General features: G+C 31.9%; 1 protein-coding gene across 1 annotated transcript; it reads left to right on the top strand.

Annotated features, from left to right (window-relative positions):
* The first annotated feature begins 14,253 nt into the window (after positions 1 to 14,253).
* On the top strand, positions 14,254 to 14,860 carry LOC108488782 (putative lipid-transfer protein DIR1). Its single transcript, XM_017793067.2, has one exon. It carries the CDS (start codon positions 14,379 to 14,381, stop codon positions 14,682 to 14,684), a length of 306 nt encoding a protein of 101 aa, XP_017648556.1. The 5' UTR covers positions 14,254 to 14,378; the 3' UTR covers positions 14,685 to 14,860.
* Positions 14,861 to 15,256: the final 396 nt, after the last annotated feature.

The raw sequence follows: 15,256 nt of genomic DNA, 5'->3' as shown, positions 1-15,256 counted from the left end.
ACATACCACATATCTTATGAGCTTAACACAAATAGTTCCTAGTGACATGTCACATTGTATCCTAAATTATTCCTAAGGTTCAAATGGGATTTTCGTGATATCACATGTTCGTCGAACTCGTTCACAATGTCATGCTCATAGACTATAACATCGCTCATACGCTTGTCATAGTAATTAAACATAGAGACTTATACATTAATAAAATATTAAAAAATGATATATCATTGCATTTTTTTACACATGAGCTTACCTTGGTGCAAAATATGGATAATTAATTCGATATAGTCCAAAACATTATTCTTTGCCCAGTCTAGGTCTGGACTCCGTTTTTCTTGATCTATAATAGAAAATTCAACTTATTTAATCATCAGATTATTCAAATCAGTCTAAAAACTATATTTAGGCAAAATTATAGTTTTGCCCCTAAAGTTTCACATATTTGCAAATTAGTCCCTAGGCTCATAAAATGAAATGTGTTCATTTTCTTTGTTACCCAAGCTTAGCCAAACTTATAACATACTAATAGAATCCCACATTTCTCATTAAATCATACATCTTACTTCCCATTTTACAAACTTTACAAATAAGTTCTTTTTAGCCATTTTCACTGGAAATCACTTGGTAAAAGATGTTTATCACACATCAAACATTTATATTCCTCGATTAAACATCAAAACACATGCATGTCATACATGGTTCAAATTTCAAACATGAACCCTACTAAAAAATATGGCTAGAAATAAGTAAATCGGGTTATGAGGGTTTCAAAAATGTAAAAAACATTAAAAACAAGGCTAGGATGCACTTACTATTGAGCTTGAAAGTTGAAGAAACCCTAGCCAAGGAACCTTTGAGATTTTCGGCCAATGTGGGAGAAGATGGACACAATTTTGACTTATTTTTCCCTTTTTATTCTTTTATTAACCAAATGATAAAAATGCCCTTAAGGCCTTTCATTCAAAATTTTCCTATTCATGCCCATTTTTGTCCATAAAAATAGAAATTGAGAATATTTCTATTTAAGGACCTCTAATTAATAATCCATGGAAATTTCATGCTTAAGGCTTCTAGAACTCACATTTTGCAACTTTTGCAATTTAGTCCTAAATGTCAAATTGGACACTTTATCAATAAAATTTGTTCATGAATTTTTCACACAAGCATGCAATCATATCATAGACCTCCTAATAATCATAAAATAATTATTTATACTTCGAATTTACGGTTTTGAAACCACTATTCTGACTAGGCCTAAATCAGGATGTTACACCTATTGTATGATAAAATGGTACCATTTTGGTTGTTTAGGTGAGTAGATAAAAGGGTGGCAAATTGGCCTATTTTTGTCCACATTGGTAGGGACACAGGCGTGTGTCTCAGCCATGTGCGACATACGATCATGTTACACGGCCTTTCATCCCCTGATGTTGAAATTAAATTAAAGTCAGTATGCCCTATACAACCTTACACATGGACGTGTGACTGGCCGTGTGGCACAAGTCAGTATACCCCCTAAATGGCACACGGCCTAGCATATGTACGTGTGACTTGGCCATGTTGCATAAGTCAGTATACCTTGTAGGTTTGGTACGACCTAGTACCAGCCTGGCACATGGGCATGTTTGGCCACTTCGTAGGGCACACGGGCCAGACACACGGGTATGTGCTCGGCCGTGTTACCCAATTCAGTATACATGCCTTGTTTTTACATGGCCTAGGACATGAGCGTGTCTAGAGCCGTGTGAAGCACATGGTCTGTTCACACAGGTGTATGACCTTTGTATGTTTGAAATTTTTATAAGTTTCCAAAATTTTCGTATGTTATCGGTTGGGACAATGTGAATGTGTTGAATTAGTTATGTGAATTAATGCTTTGTGTACGAGTTATGTATGTTAAATGATGTGTATTGATCAGTAATACCTTATAACCCTATTATGATGATGAATACGGGTGAGGGATGTTACATTTATTGGCATCTGAGATACAGTTTAGTCGATTCTTGGGCTAACGTAGTGTGTGTGATAGTCTAGATATACATGCCATATATAAAATGCGATAGTGTGATGACTCCTGACATTTGAAAATGTTTTTATATAGCAAATGGGTCCCAATTGAGCGATAGCTGATGAGGTTGAAAGTAATGCGCCTACTCCCGTGCAAGGGACATCACCATCTGATTTTAGACCCGTTACGGGTAGTCAGGGAGGAGAAGCTAAAGAAGCCTTATTCTAAATGATGAACGAGTGGTTCACTCAATATATTCGTACGAACCTTGCTGCTCAACAACCTCCACCCCCTTCAAATCCCCAACCTATACCAATAGCTCCTCAAGGAGTCAAGCTTTTAAGATTGAACAAGCCTCCCGTTGATAAGATCCGTAAACACGGGGCTAAAGAGTTTAGAGAAAATGTTGATGATGACCCTGAGATAGCAGAGTTTTGGCTGGAAAATACAATCAGAGTATTTGATGAGTTGTCGTGTACACTTGAAGAGTGTATTAAATATGCTGTATCTTTGTTGAGAGACACTACGTATCAATGGTTGAATAAATTAATATCTGTGGTTCTGAGAGAGAGAGTTACCTGGGAGTTCTTTCAGATCGAGTTCCAAAAGAAGTAAATCAGTCAACGGTTTTTGCATCAAAAGCATAAAGAGTTTCTGGAACTAAAATAAGGCCGTATGACTGTAACTGAGTATGAAAGAGAATTCGTACGGTTAAGTAAATATGCTCGAGAGTATGTTTCTACTAAAGAGACTATGTGCAAGTGGTTTGTTGATTGGTTAAATGAAGATTTTAAAATCTTGGTCGGGATATTAGATTTGAAAGAGTTTCTTGTGTTAGTTGAAAGGGATTGTAAAGCCGAAGACTTTAACCGAGAAAAGAAAAAGGCTGATTTAGAGGTAAGAGATTCGAGAAATAGATTGATGAGTAAACCTTATCATTTCTCGTCGAAGAAATCCAGAGACTATTTTAACTGATCTACCACTTCAGTGGGATATCAGAATAGAGATCGCGGAAAGAAATACACCAGCCCTAAAGCTCAAGCCACATCGATATCGAGTGTTGGAAACGTGAAAGATGTTAAACCCAAGTGTCAATAGTGTGGAAGACAGCATTTTGGAGATTGGTGAGTGAAAAATAATAATAGAGCTTGTTACAATTATGGTTCATGAGATCACTTTATCAGAGATTGTCTTGAGTTAAATGAAAAAAAATCTCAGAATGCAAGATCGAGTAATACGACTACGAGAGAGAGACCACCGAGGAATGCGAGAAATGTATCCAGTGGTAGAGGTATGGCTAGGGACTCTGCTATGAGATTCGAGGTCAGAGCACCTGCTAGAGCCTACGTTATTCACGCTCGCGAAGAAGCATCATCCCCAGATGTTATTACTGGTACATTCTCTCTTTACGATATTAATTTGATTACTTTAATTGATCCTGGATCGACACACTCGTATATATGTATGAATTTGGCGTTTAATAAGAGTTTGCCTGTTCAGTCTACTAAATTTTTGATTAAAGTATCAAACCTTTAGGAAAGTATGTTTTAGTTGATAAATTTTGCAAAAACTGTCCTTTAATGACTTAGGGTTACTGTTTTTCGGCTGATTTGATGCTTTTGCCATTTGATGAGTTTGATGTGATTCTGGAAATAGATTGGTTGACTTTGCATGATGCTGTGGTGAACTATAGATGAAAGATTATATAATTGAAGTATCAGAATAATGAAATTCTTCAAATTGAATCAAATGAATTGAATGAATTGCCTGTTGTGATTTCGTCTATGTCAGCCTAGAGATGTGTGAGAAAGGGTTGTCAAGCTTATCTTGCTTATGTCTTGGATACAAAAGTATCTGAATCAAAGATTGAATCAGTGCCAGTTGTGTGTGAATATCTGGTTAAAGCATAATGAACAATGAAAGAGAAGAAAAAGAAAAGAAACTCACCGGTGGAGGAATTAAATGTAACACCGCATACCCGTATCCTACGCCGAGATGGAGTACGAGGCGTTACCTAACTTAAACTCGTGCTTACGACCAATTCTGAATCTCCAAGACTTGGACAAATTTAAAACTTTCTCAAGTTTATCAACATGTCCTTAATATGGGCATACGAGGCCCAAAACACACATCGGAAATCATTTGAAACCAACTCGGGTTCTTTAGTCAACTTTAGAAAAATGACACATGACATAGGGGCACACGCCCGTGTGGAAAGGGTAACACGCCCGTGTGACCAATTTGACATGGTCGTACTATTGGCCCGTGTGGCTGACATGGCCTAGGCAATACAGGGACACGCCTGTGTTTGACACCAGTGTGGAATTAATTCCAAATTCATACCTACAAGGGTTTTCACACGGCCTAGCACAAACCCGTGTCCCTGGCCCGTGTCCTTCACACGATCATGACACGCCTGTGTCCTAGCCCGTGTACAAGAACCTGGACATTCTGTTTCTGACATCAGTATTTCTTAAGGGTCACACGACCAAGGCACATGCCCGTGTGCTAGGTCGTGTCCTTCACACGGCTGAGATACACGGCCGTGTCTTTGCCCGTGTGTTTACTATCATGCATACTGACTTACAAAATTTACGTGCAGGGGACACACGGCCTAACAACACGCCTATGGGGCTGGCCGTGTGTCACACACGGCCTAGACACACACCCGTGTATCTATCCGTGTGGACAAAATAAGGCTATTTACCAGGCCTCTTCCAACCTTACTTACATAACCTGTATAAGATCACTCTATACCAATACAAGGCACATCATATGGTCAAATCAACCACAATATACAACATTTTAATTGTGCAAATTTACTCATCCATAAAAAGCAACATCTATTATACAAAGTCAAAATGAATATTGACCATTACCCATGGCCTTATACAAAATGAAATGATTTAACCCAAGCCTCACATTTGGCTAATTTCTCAAGGACATAAAACAATAAAGTCTAAGCCATATACATGCTATACTAAAAAACAAGAAGTCTAACTATACCGAGTGCCTTAGATGATAGTTTGATCGTAGCCTTCGACATCCGTTGAATCCTCGAGCTATTTAAGTGCCACTATAAGAAAATGGGAAAAGAGGGAGTAAGCATAAAGCTTAGTAAGTTGCACATAAATAAATATACAACAACAATTTTACCATTATTCAACATGCGCATCACAAAAAAATAGGCATAAGCACAACTTACTCATCACTATCCATATAAATCTCATAGCATATATCAAGCTCATATCTCATGCATGTCAATTAAGTACCTGTACCACTCACAATACGGTTATACCTTACTTGTTAACTTAAACTACATCTCTTACCGTTGAACCATTCGGAACTTTATCGGATATTCGAAAAGCCTCAAACATGAGGTAGGGTGCTGATGCCATATCCCAGATATGGTCTTACACTGACTATCATCTCGTAGCTGATGCATGTTCTAGACATGTTTTACATTGACTTACGTCTAGAGGCCGATGCTTGTCCCAGACATGTCTTACACGAGCACTCGTATCGATGCCGATGCCATGTCCCAGACATGGTCTTACATAGGCTCTCATAAAGTGGCTGATACATGTCCCAGACACATCTTACACTAGCCCACAATAACCCATATGTCATGGCATGGATAACGAGAACTCTACTATTTCTATTATCATCATACTTTCTCAATTCCACAATCAAGCAAGTCATGCTATATTAATTCAAATACAAATCAACACACACATTAGCAATGTAGTTGTATTATTTACAAACAACTTACCTCGGTTACAAAATATAGTGTCAAGTCGGTCTAATCAATTTGCTTGGCTTTCTCCCGGTCTAAGTTTGGAGTTTGAATTTCTTGATATATAATAACAAAAAGTCACAAATTTAATCATTCTATCAATCTAGGCACTCAATAATCTATACTTGGGCAAAATAACTATTTTACCCCTAGACTTTTACGAAATGACCATTTTGCCCCTAGGTTCGAAAATCAATTTTTATCGAATTTCCTCCTATCAAAAGCCTAGACGAACTCTTAATACTCTTATAGAAATCCAAAATTTCCACTATCTCACCCATTTATCAACAAATTTCCAACTTATGCCAAATAGTCCCTATTAGGGTTTTCATGAAGAAACCCTTCACAAAAGTTGTTTATTACACATCTAATACTCATATTCTTCCACAAAATTTCAGAAAACTACACATATGTTTTCATTGCAAAACCCTAAACTCTCCACCATTTTGCAAGATAGTCCACTCATTTGAAAGTTCAAGCTTCAAGGGGTCCAAAAATGTAAAAATCATCAACAAAAAGTATGTAAATCACTTACTTGTAAGAGGAATAAGTTACTGAAATTTTGAAGTTCAAAACCCTCAAAAATGGCTTAATTTGTGTAACATAAGTAGGTGATTATTAAATGTCCAGGGCACCCCTTTCAGAACCCTATTCATATCCATAACATGATAAAATTAGAGCAAGAAACGCTTTTCTCCCAAATTCTGAATTTGAACACCCCGAACGGGATGCCAAAGATTTGCCATAGTACTTTTCATAGTTGGAAAGTGAATGATACTAGCTGTTAAGAAACAACCCACTAACCTGAAAATTTCCTCCTCTCCGTCTGAAATCAACTCATCTTGAATTTGTAAGACTGCCTCCTCATCTTTATTAAGTGTTAACCCCGCTAACCCAGTTTCCATTGATTGTAGACAAGAGAATCAAGCCAAAGTTCCACGTGATGATGTAAAATCACTAGAAAGTGAAGCAACCGCCGTCTATCGAACAATCAAACAAGAAAACAAAAGACAAAAGAAAAACCTAGAAACTTGCTAGAGCGACAGACATCTCTCGTGCTAGGGTAGTAGACTTATTTTATAATCCAACTAATTTAATTATACTGACAAAGATTTTATTAAATTCTTAAAAAAATAAAAACAAACAAACTACGATACAATAATAAATTTTCACTTAATAATTAATATAAGGCCAAAGGACCTAAGTTCATGATTAAAAACCCAAAATAATTCATCGAGTCCTTACAAAAACAAAATTTCACTCAATTGATCTTTTATAGAAAAATAATCTATGTGTTAATGATTTTCATTGTTTGATTAATTTGACTATTGACAAAAACTGACATGTGATATATTATGTTGAAAATTTATTAATATGACATACCACGTCATTATCATATATTTAAAAATTAAAATCTTAAAAGATTATTTAAAATGTTTAAATATTTGAGACAAAATGAACTTGAATAAATAATTTTCCAAACTACAAATATCTTAAAAATTATTTAAAATTTATAAAAAATATGAAAATTAGTAAAAAATATAAATAATTATTAAAAATTACTAAAATACATGTTTAGACTAAACCCATACAAATGATTGTCCATGTTCATTCAATAAGTATGTTTTTGAATATTATAAATATTACTTAAAATTATAAAATAATTATTAAAAATCTAATAATATATAAACTAAAATTTAAGATTTAGTCTTATTTTTATTTTATTTTATTTTATTTTTGTAAAAACTTATCATCAATGAAGCAAATTGTTATAAACTTAGTAGCGAATATTATATAGAAGCTGTTATAAAATATATAAACATAAAGTAAAAAATCAAGAGAATGAGAGAGCGAGAGAGAGTGTATTTTATTGATCAATCGGATTATTTAAAATGCTTCTCCAAAGTCTCTATTTATAGGTATAAGAAGTACAAATGAAGTAGAGATATACTTCTAATGACTATTACAATTTAAAGTATACCAAAACTTATCTTGATCTTGATGGACATCCACTTAATAAGATATTCATAATACTCTCCCTTGGATATCTATTGGTAAATAATGTGTCTCGTCAAAACCTTACTAAGATAAAAATCCTGTGGGAAAAAAATTCTAGTGAAACCTTATCAGGAAAACCCAATGGGACAAAACCTCGGTTAAGGGAAAAAAAGTACAATCTATATTTACTCCCCATCATGAAAACATTACATACTTTCTCATATTCTACATATTCAATCTTGAATACGAATTTTTCAAATGACTATTTGAATGTATTTCCTAAGCATTTATATAACCATTCTTTTGAAAGTCATGAGTGAGGGAAAATTTTGAAGAAATATATTTTAATCTCTTTAGAAGTTTTAACAATAATCATAGCAAACTTTAATGATGATTCTTTTATAAAAACACAAATAAGGATTTTGGATCATTTTATAATCCTCCTTCAACTATTATTCACTAAGTCAAATTATTTCAATTCATATAAATGAACAATTTCCTGAGAATTTCAATATACTTCTAGCATTCTAAATCCTTCAAGGATTTTAATATAAACTTTATTATATAGTGATTCATAAAAGGTTGTAACAATAACCATTAGATGCAAGAAATCTTTTATGAACTGTTAATTTAATAATATATCTAAAGGTTATTGCATCCACCACAAAAAAAATATTATATCTTTTCATAATTAATGCTAGGACTTAGCGAAAAACTTCATATTTTTTTCTGCTTTTGCAAAACAACTTCATTTGTACCCTCACTGGCTTTTTACCTTTAGATATTTGGACTATTGGTCCAAAAACTCTACGAATTTAATTGTTTTTGAGTTATGTCTTTCTATTTTGACCAATCTATTCCATATCTATATTTCTCAATAGATTTATTCAATATCCTCCTTTTATTTCATTATTTCAACAATAATATTGCATGCAAAACAATTGTCGGCCACTTTTATTATCGGTTCCATATTTTCTCGAATTAACATAACTTATCGAGATATCTTATTTTCACGATTTTAATCTTCAATTTTAGTACCTGAATCTCTTCTAGAGTTTTACTTATTAGTTATGTCTTGGGTCTCTTCTGGCTCACCCGTCTTCACTATATGACTATCTAGATTTATTATTTCTTTTATGAGAATTTTCATATTTGGAACTTGTAATGAGTTATCCTTGTTGAACTTCTAGTTCAAATGACTCCCCCCTAACTCATTACAAGTTATTATTTCTCTTCCCCTAATGTCGAAAAAACTATCGAATCAAAATAGTAATCACAAATCATGTCATAATTGAATCTCCAATACATTAAAAACATATAATAATACAAGGAGACTCATAATTAATGTATATTTCCAACTTTCTTTGAGAATTCACTCATTTTTGTTGTGATGGACCAATTGAAACATATATGCACATAAAAAAATTCAAAGATGAGAAATATTTAGTTCTTGACCCAAAGTCAATTGTAATGGGGAGTATTTATAACTTATTAGGTTGATGCGTACAACATATAAATCAACATAATCTGATGTTGAAATCAGAAGTTTAGTTATCATAAGTAATGGTTTAGACATTAACTAGATGCGTTCAATCAATAATTTCTCTAAACCATTATGTGCACCAATAACAAACTTTTATAAAAAACATTCAAACTCAATCAATAAAAGAGTGAGATATAAACTCATCAGTATTAGCAAGATGAGTTGTCTTAATTGCATGATATGAAATTAATTATTTAAATAAGCAATCTTACAAGCGACAGGTTGCAAGTTGATAACACATGCGATTATTTTGTAGATGCATCTACCAAAATCATATAATATCAAAACCATCCACATGGTGGATGAATGGGCCCATATTCATTTCAGAAATGCAAGACATTAAATTTCAACTTTAGCTACTGAGTTTCTAATAAGCAATTTTCATTAAGAACAAGCAATAAATGATAATTCTTTAAATTAAAGAATCTTCTGGTTCTTTCATGAATGTCCATATGAATTCTCAATTAATTTTCACATCATATATGATTCAGGATGGTCTAACTAGTCACGCCAAGTAGTAAATGCATTTGTATCAGTAAACTTTTGGTTTACTTTAACATGCATTTCAATTGTACTAATAATGTCAATATAAATTGTGACAAATTGATAATATAAATTGTGACAAATTGATAATCTTACTGTCATTCCTTTTACTTTGTATCCACATATAAGTATCATTTGTATCAGTAAACTTTTGGTTTACTTTAACATGCATTTCAATTGTACTAATAATGTCAATATAAATTGTGACAAATTGATAATCTTACTGTCATTCCTTTTACTTTGTATCCACATATAAGTATTATTGTGACATTTACTACTGGAAATGTCTAAAGCAATATGAGGTCTATAATGTCACTAAGTCAAAAAAATAAATATAAATTCCAAACAATTATATGCAATATTCGCTTTAAGGAATTTGCCAAAATCTTTTTTCATGCGTTGAGTCTTGATGATTTTATCAAGAAGTCAGCAAATTAAATTTTAGTAGTAGACTTTGAATACAATCAAAATCTGTTAATATCAAATTTTGAGAGTGAATCTTATTTTCCAAGTGTACAACAGGTACATAACCAATGACTTTTCATACCTCTTGCAAGTTCTCATCAGTAATATTTTTCCACTTAATTTTAATTGAGAACTTATTTTGAATACTGTAGAGTTATACTCATAGTTTTTTTTTTTTAAAAAAAAAACTTGCAAATTCAGGTGCATCCAACCATAACAAGTTTTAGATAGAATTACCATATTCTATTGCTCATAATTAGATCTTTCTCAGTCAAATATTTTGCTTTCAACCCTTTAATGAGGATGATGACAAAAGAAGATCACAAAGATAGTCAAAGTCAATTCAATTTAATAACAAGAGTAATCAATAAATCAATTCTCTTTTGATTCATATGAAATATAATCTTTTCCTCATTCACAACCTCAATATGAGATCCATTATGAATATCTTTTAAAACCAATGGATTAACCATCACAAGATATTAATATATTAGCTCATTTGGAGCTTTTGACTAATTTTGCACTACCACATATTGAAATAATATTGATTTTTATTTTCTTTTATGCTTGCATTCACTTCAGGGAATGCAATAGATTTACTAGGATAAACTTATAAGCGTCCTAATAGATTTTTTATTTCATAACCACCACCTGCGTGGATTTCAAATCAAAATCCATCTATTCATATTGTCATGATTAGTCTCCAATTATAAAAAAATATGATCTAATAAATAAATCATAGTAAAATATACTTGAAGATCTTTCACATGATCATCATCACCTTAGCTATAATCACGAGCACTATTGTAAGTAGTAAAACAACTTTGTTTTCATAATAACATTTATAATCTAATAGTAAAAATCATTTAATAAACAATCAAAATTTTCGTACGATGCTTCAAAGTTATCCGATACACATTGTACCAAATTTCAATACCACATATATGTTATAAAATCTTATGAAGCTTCTAATCAAATATTTATAAATTCAATTAAAAGATATAATACAATCATTCAACATTAGCAAGTTAATAAGACTCAATAGATCCTATCAAATTTCCTTTAATCAATTATGGTAGATTAATAACACTTTCCACCATAATTTTAATCAAATTACAAGAATATTTAATACCAAGAATTTAATAATCAAATCTTTAAACATCTAAATATTATACATATTATAATTTAATAAAAGAATCTTAGTTTAAAAGAAACCTTAAAGTAATAATATTTTCCCATAAAATAATTTTACCAAAAAAATCAATCAATAAAGGAGAAAAACATATCACGTAAGGATTATATAAACTTCTTTGTACAAAAGGGCATAAAAAATTTAGAGATTTATGTGTACTTGAGTTGGTAAAGGCTCTAATGATTATCTATAGTGCGCAGACTTGAATTGAAATAGCAGTAGCTCTAGGAAGAAATCGACAATAGTAAAATTTGGGATAATTTAGCGACTTATGGAGAAAAACAATTAAAAGAGAATCATGCTGATAACACATTATAAAATAAATAGATAGAGAGTAAAAAACAAAGAAAATGAGAGAGCAAAGAGAGAGTGTACTTTATTGATCAATTGAAATATTTACAATGCTTCTCCAAAGTCTCTATTTATAGATAAAAAAGTATAAATGAAGTAGATATCTACTTCTAATCACTATTAGAATTTAAAATACATCAAGACTTATCTTGATCATAATAGACATTCACTTAATAAGATATTCATAATGAAGCAAATTATTATTAAATTTTTCAAATATAAATATTAAATCTCAAGTATATGACTTATAAATTTATGAGGGCACCATATTTTCTTGGAAATAGCTTCAAGGGTTTTATCCGAAATTCGTAAAAACAAATTAAGATTTCAAACGTTAGATTTAGGGCTATGGTTACAGTACTTTTAAATTATACTTTTCAATATTTTTTAAATTTAAATTTTAATAATTTTTTAATATATTTTTACCATTTTAATTTTATTTTTACAATATTTGAAACATGGACAAATGGTTATAATAAGCCTAGATAATTATTTGCCGAATCCATTTTGGACGTGAATTCTTAGGAATTCTTTTAATATTTTAATATATATTTTTTATAAATCTTAAATTTTTAGATTTTTAATAATTATTTACAATTATTTATATATATTTACCTTTAAAATAATTTTTATAATATTTGAAATTTAAATCTAAAATTAATATGGATAAATGATCATACAAATTTATTCTTGATGTCAATGTTTTTGTTTTTCTATTATTTTTAGAATGTTTTATTTAAAAAAAATATGTTGAACATCGACATCGTATCCATGTGATATATCACATTAACATCTGGCCTATATAACATGTTACGTGTTAATTTTCATCAATTATGTAAATATCTAGTAACGTTGAAATCAGTCGACAACAAAAACCTAAAGGGCTAATTATTTTTTCACGGATACAATCGGATGAGTTGATCTTTTTAATTTTTTTTACTAGTGTCTTTTTAAACCCTTATACCTTAATATAATTATGTAGTAACTTAAGCACACCATTTCAATAATACATATCACTGTGTTTTCTAACTCAGTTATGCACGTATCCTTCTTGAAAACAACACTTGTCCTCTAGGATTGAGAGCAAAACGTGGCGATACCCGACAAGAAGAAAGCATTTGAAGACTACTATGATGCCATGGTAGAGATTGAAGCTATGAACAAAAAGCGGCTCAGAGCTTCCAAGTTGAGGTACAAGAAACCTTGAAGCTGCATCGAACATACCTTTTACTAACTTGTCGTCCCTTACAGGGCTACCTAATTCATTATATTCATCTACGCATCACAAGACTACTCAAAATATGACCAACAATATTGGAGCACTTTGTACTAACTCGCCCTTTTCTTTCCACAATTTCTACAATAATCCTTTGAGATTGACTGAAAGGATAGAATCCTTTTCACAATAAATACATGGACTGAAAGCTTTCTTAAAAAGAGTGGAATTTCTTTGCAACTAAATAAATTGCTTGTTGTTGTCTCATAACTTGTTGCTAAAGTAGATGGGTAAATGAGATATTTGTGAATGCAAGTTATTAAAGTTCAATTTGAAAAATAATCGAATTCAATTTAATAATTATCAAATCAAGTTCAAGCTATTGGCAGAGTCGAATTTGAGAACCACAATACTTGATTTGAACAACTTGTGAGGCTAATTTAAGGTTTTGTTTTAATATATATTATATTATGAAATTATATTTTTGCCCTTATTATATAGAAAGAATTTACGAATAAGCTCAAGCTTGAATATGAACGAGCTTAATCATGCTCAAGTATGAAAATTGATTAATGAGCTTAGTCGAGCTCGAGTAGTTCGATTATGCTTGAGTCGAGCTTCAACTTGAGTTACCACATTCAGATTTAGCTCAGCTCGATTACATCCCTAGCTACAACATTTTTTTTTTCGGATTTGAGTAGTTTAAACATAATTTGATTTGATCTAATCTTCAGGTTTTGTTTCTTTACATGTATCAATCTTCAATGATGGGTCAATACATGTCCAAAGTATTGGCAAGGTTTATGACCTAACTGTTTTGTCTCAAAAGATTTTAAATAAGACAAGTTATGAAGATTACACAAAAATAAATATAGTTGTAACTACTAGTGGCACTGTTTTCATAACTATCTCAACAATTTAGGTGATTTGAATATTATTTGCATTTACAATAAAGGTCGAAAATGGATCTGTGGCCACAAGTAGGATGTTTCAAGTGATGAGATACGTTGATAATGGAATTGGATTAGAACATCCAAAAGAAAAGCTTCTTTGATTTGCCACGAGTTCACATCCCGTGAGACTACAGTTTGGTTGAACAATAATCTCAAAACCCGACAGGACCCAAAGCATATTAGGGGTTCACGGACTACTCTACACCAAACTTTTCTCCATTCATTCCTCTATAAATAACAATCTTTGGGTAGCTTAGCTCCGCCACACCGCAGATCCCCATAGGCGTAGCTCTCGATCCACATCATTAAAAAAGTAATGGAGAAAATGAAGGGTCTGCAGGCACTTATATTGGCAATGGTAATGGTTATGGCGATCGCTACAACTGATGCTCAAAGCATTTGCAACATGCCAGCTTCAGGTTTGATGGCATGCAAACCAGCAGTGACCCCTCCCAACCCTCCGCCGCCCACGTCAACTTGCTGCTCCGCCCTCTCCCACGCTGACATGCGTTGCCTTTGCTCATATAAGAACTCCAAGCTCTTGCCTTCCCTTGGTATTGACCCAAACCTTGCCATGAAATTGCCTAGCTTGTGCAAGCTTCCTCATCCTGCAAATTGTTAGTTCCTGGCTCTCCATATTTGATCTCAAATGTGAGGGAAAATCATGCTTATTATAAGCCTCTACTTCACATTATTGTACTGAGCTTCGGGTTTTTTATTTTTATTTTTCTGTTTTCTTTTTATGTGTAGTGTTTGGTATCTTATAATCATGTCTAATATCATGTACGTATTGTGTGATTTCCATCCATAATCATATATCATTTCTATTATATATAAAAGTAACAACTCTAAAATTGTAAATAATCAACCACATATTTACTCTTAATATTTTTACAATCAAATATTCAAATCGTTACTATGTTATTAATAATTTTAAATATACAAACCTTAATTAATTCTATTTTCATTAAATTAAAATATTGTTGATTGTATTATTTTATTAAAATTTGAGTAATCTATTAAAATAGTCACTTTTTTTGTTTCAAGTTATATTTTAGTCATTTATGTATGAAATGTTACGTTTTAGTCACTTATGTTATCATGTTGTAACATTTTAGTCATTGAGCCATTAATTGCCGGTGTAACGGTAAGCTGACATGACACGTTAAATCATCATTTCAAAAGAAAATTTTA

Source organism: Gossypium arboreum, chromosome 10 (assembly GCF_025698485.1).
Source record: "Gossypium arboreum isolate Shixiya-1 chromosome 10, ASM2569848v2, whole genome shotgun sequence".
NCBI lineage: Eukaryota > Viridiplantae > Streptophyta > Magnoliopsida > Malvales > Malvaceae > Gossypium > Gossypium arboreum.
The sequence above is the reverse complement of the archived record's forward strand: the minus strand, read 5'-3'. Positions and strand labels throughout refer to the sequence as shown.

Bases quoted from the DNA above. Each gene is read 5' to 3' on its own strand.
- LOC108488782 (XM_017793067.2), top strand. From the start codon at position 14,379: ATGGAGAAAATGAAGGGTCTGCAGGCACTTATATTGGCAATGGTAATG.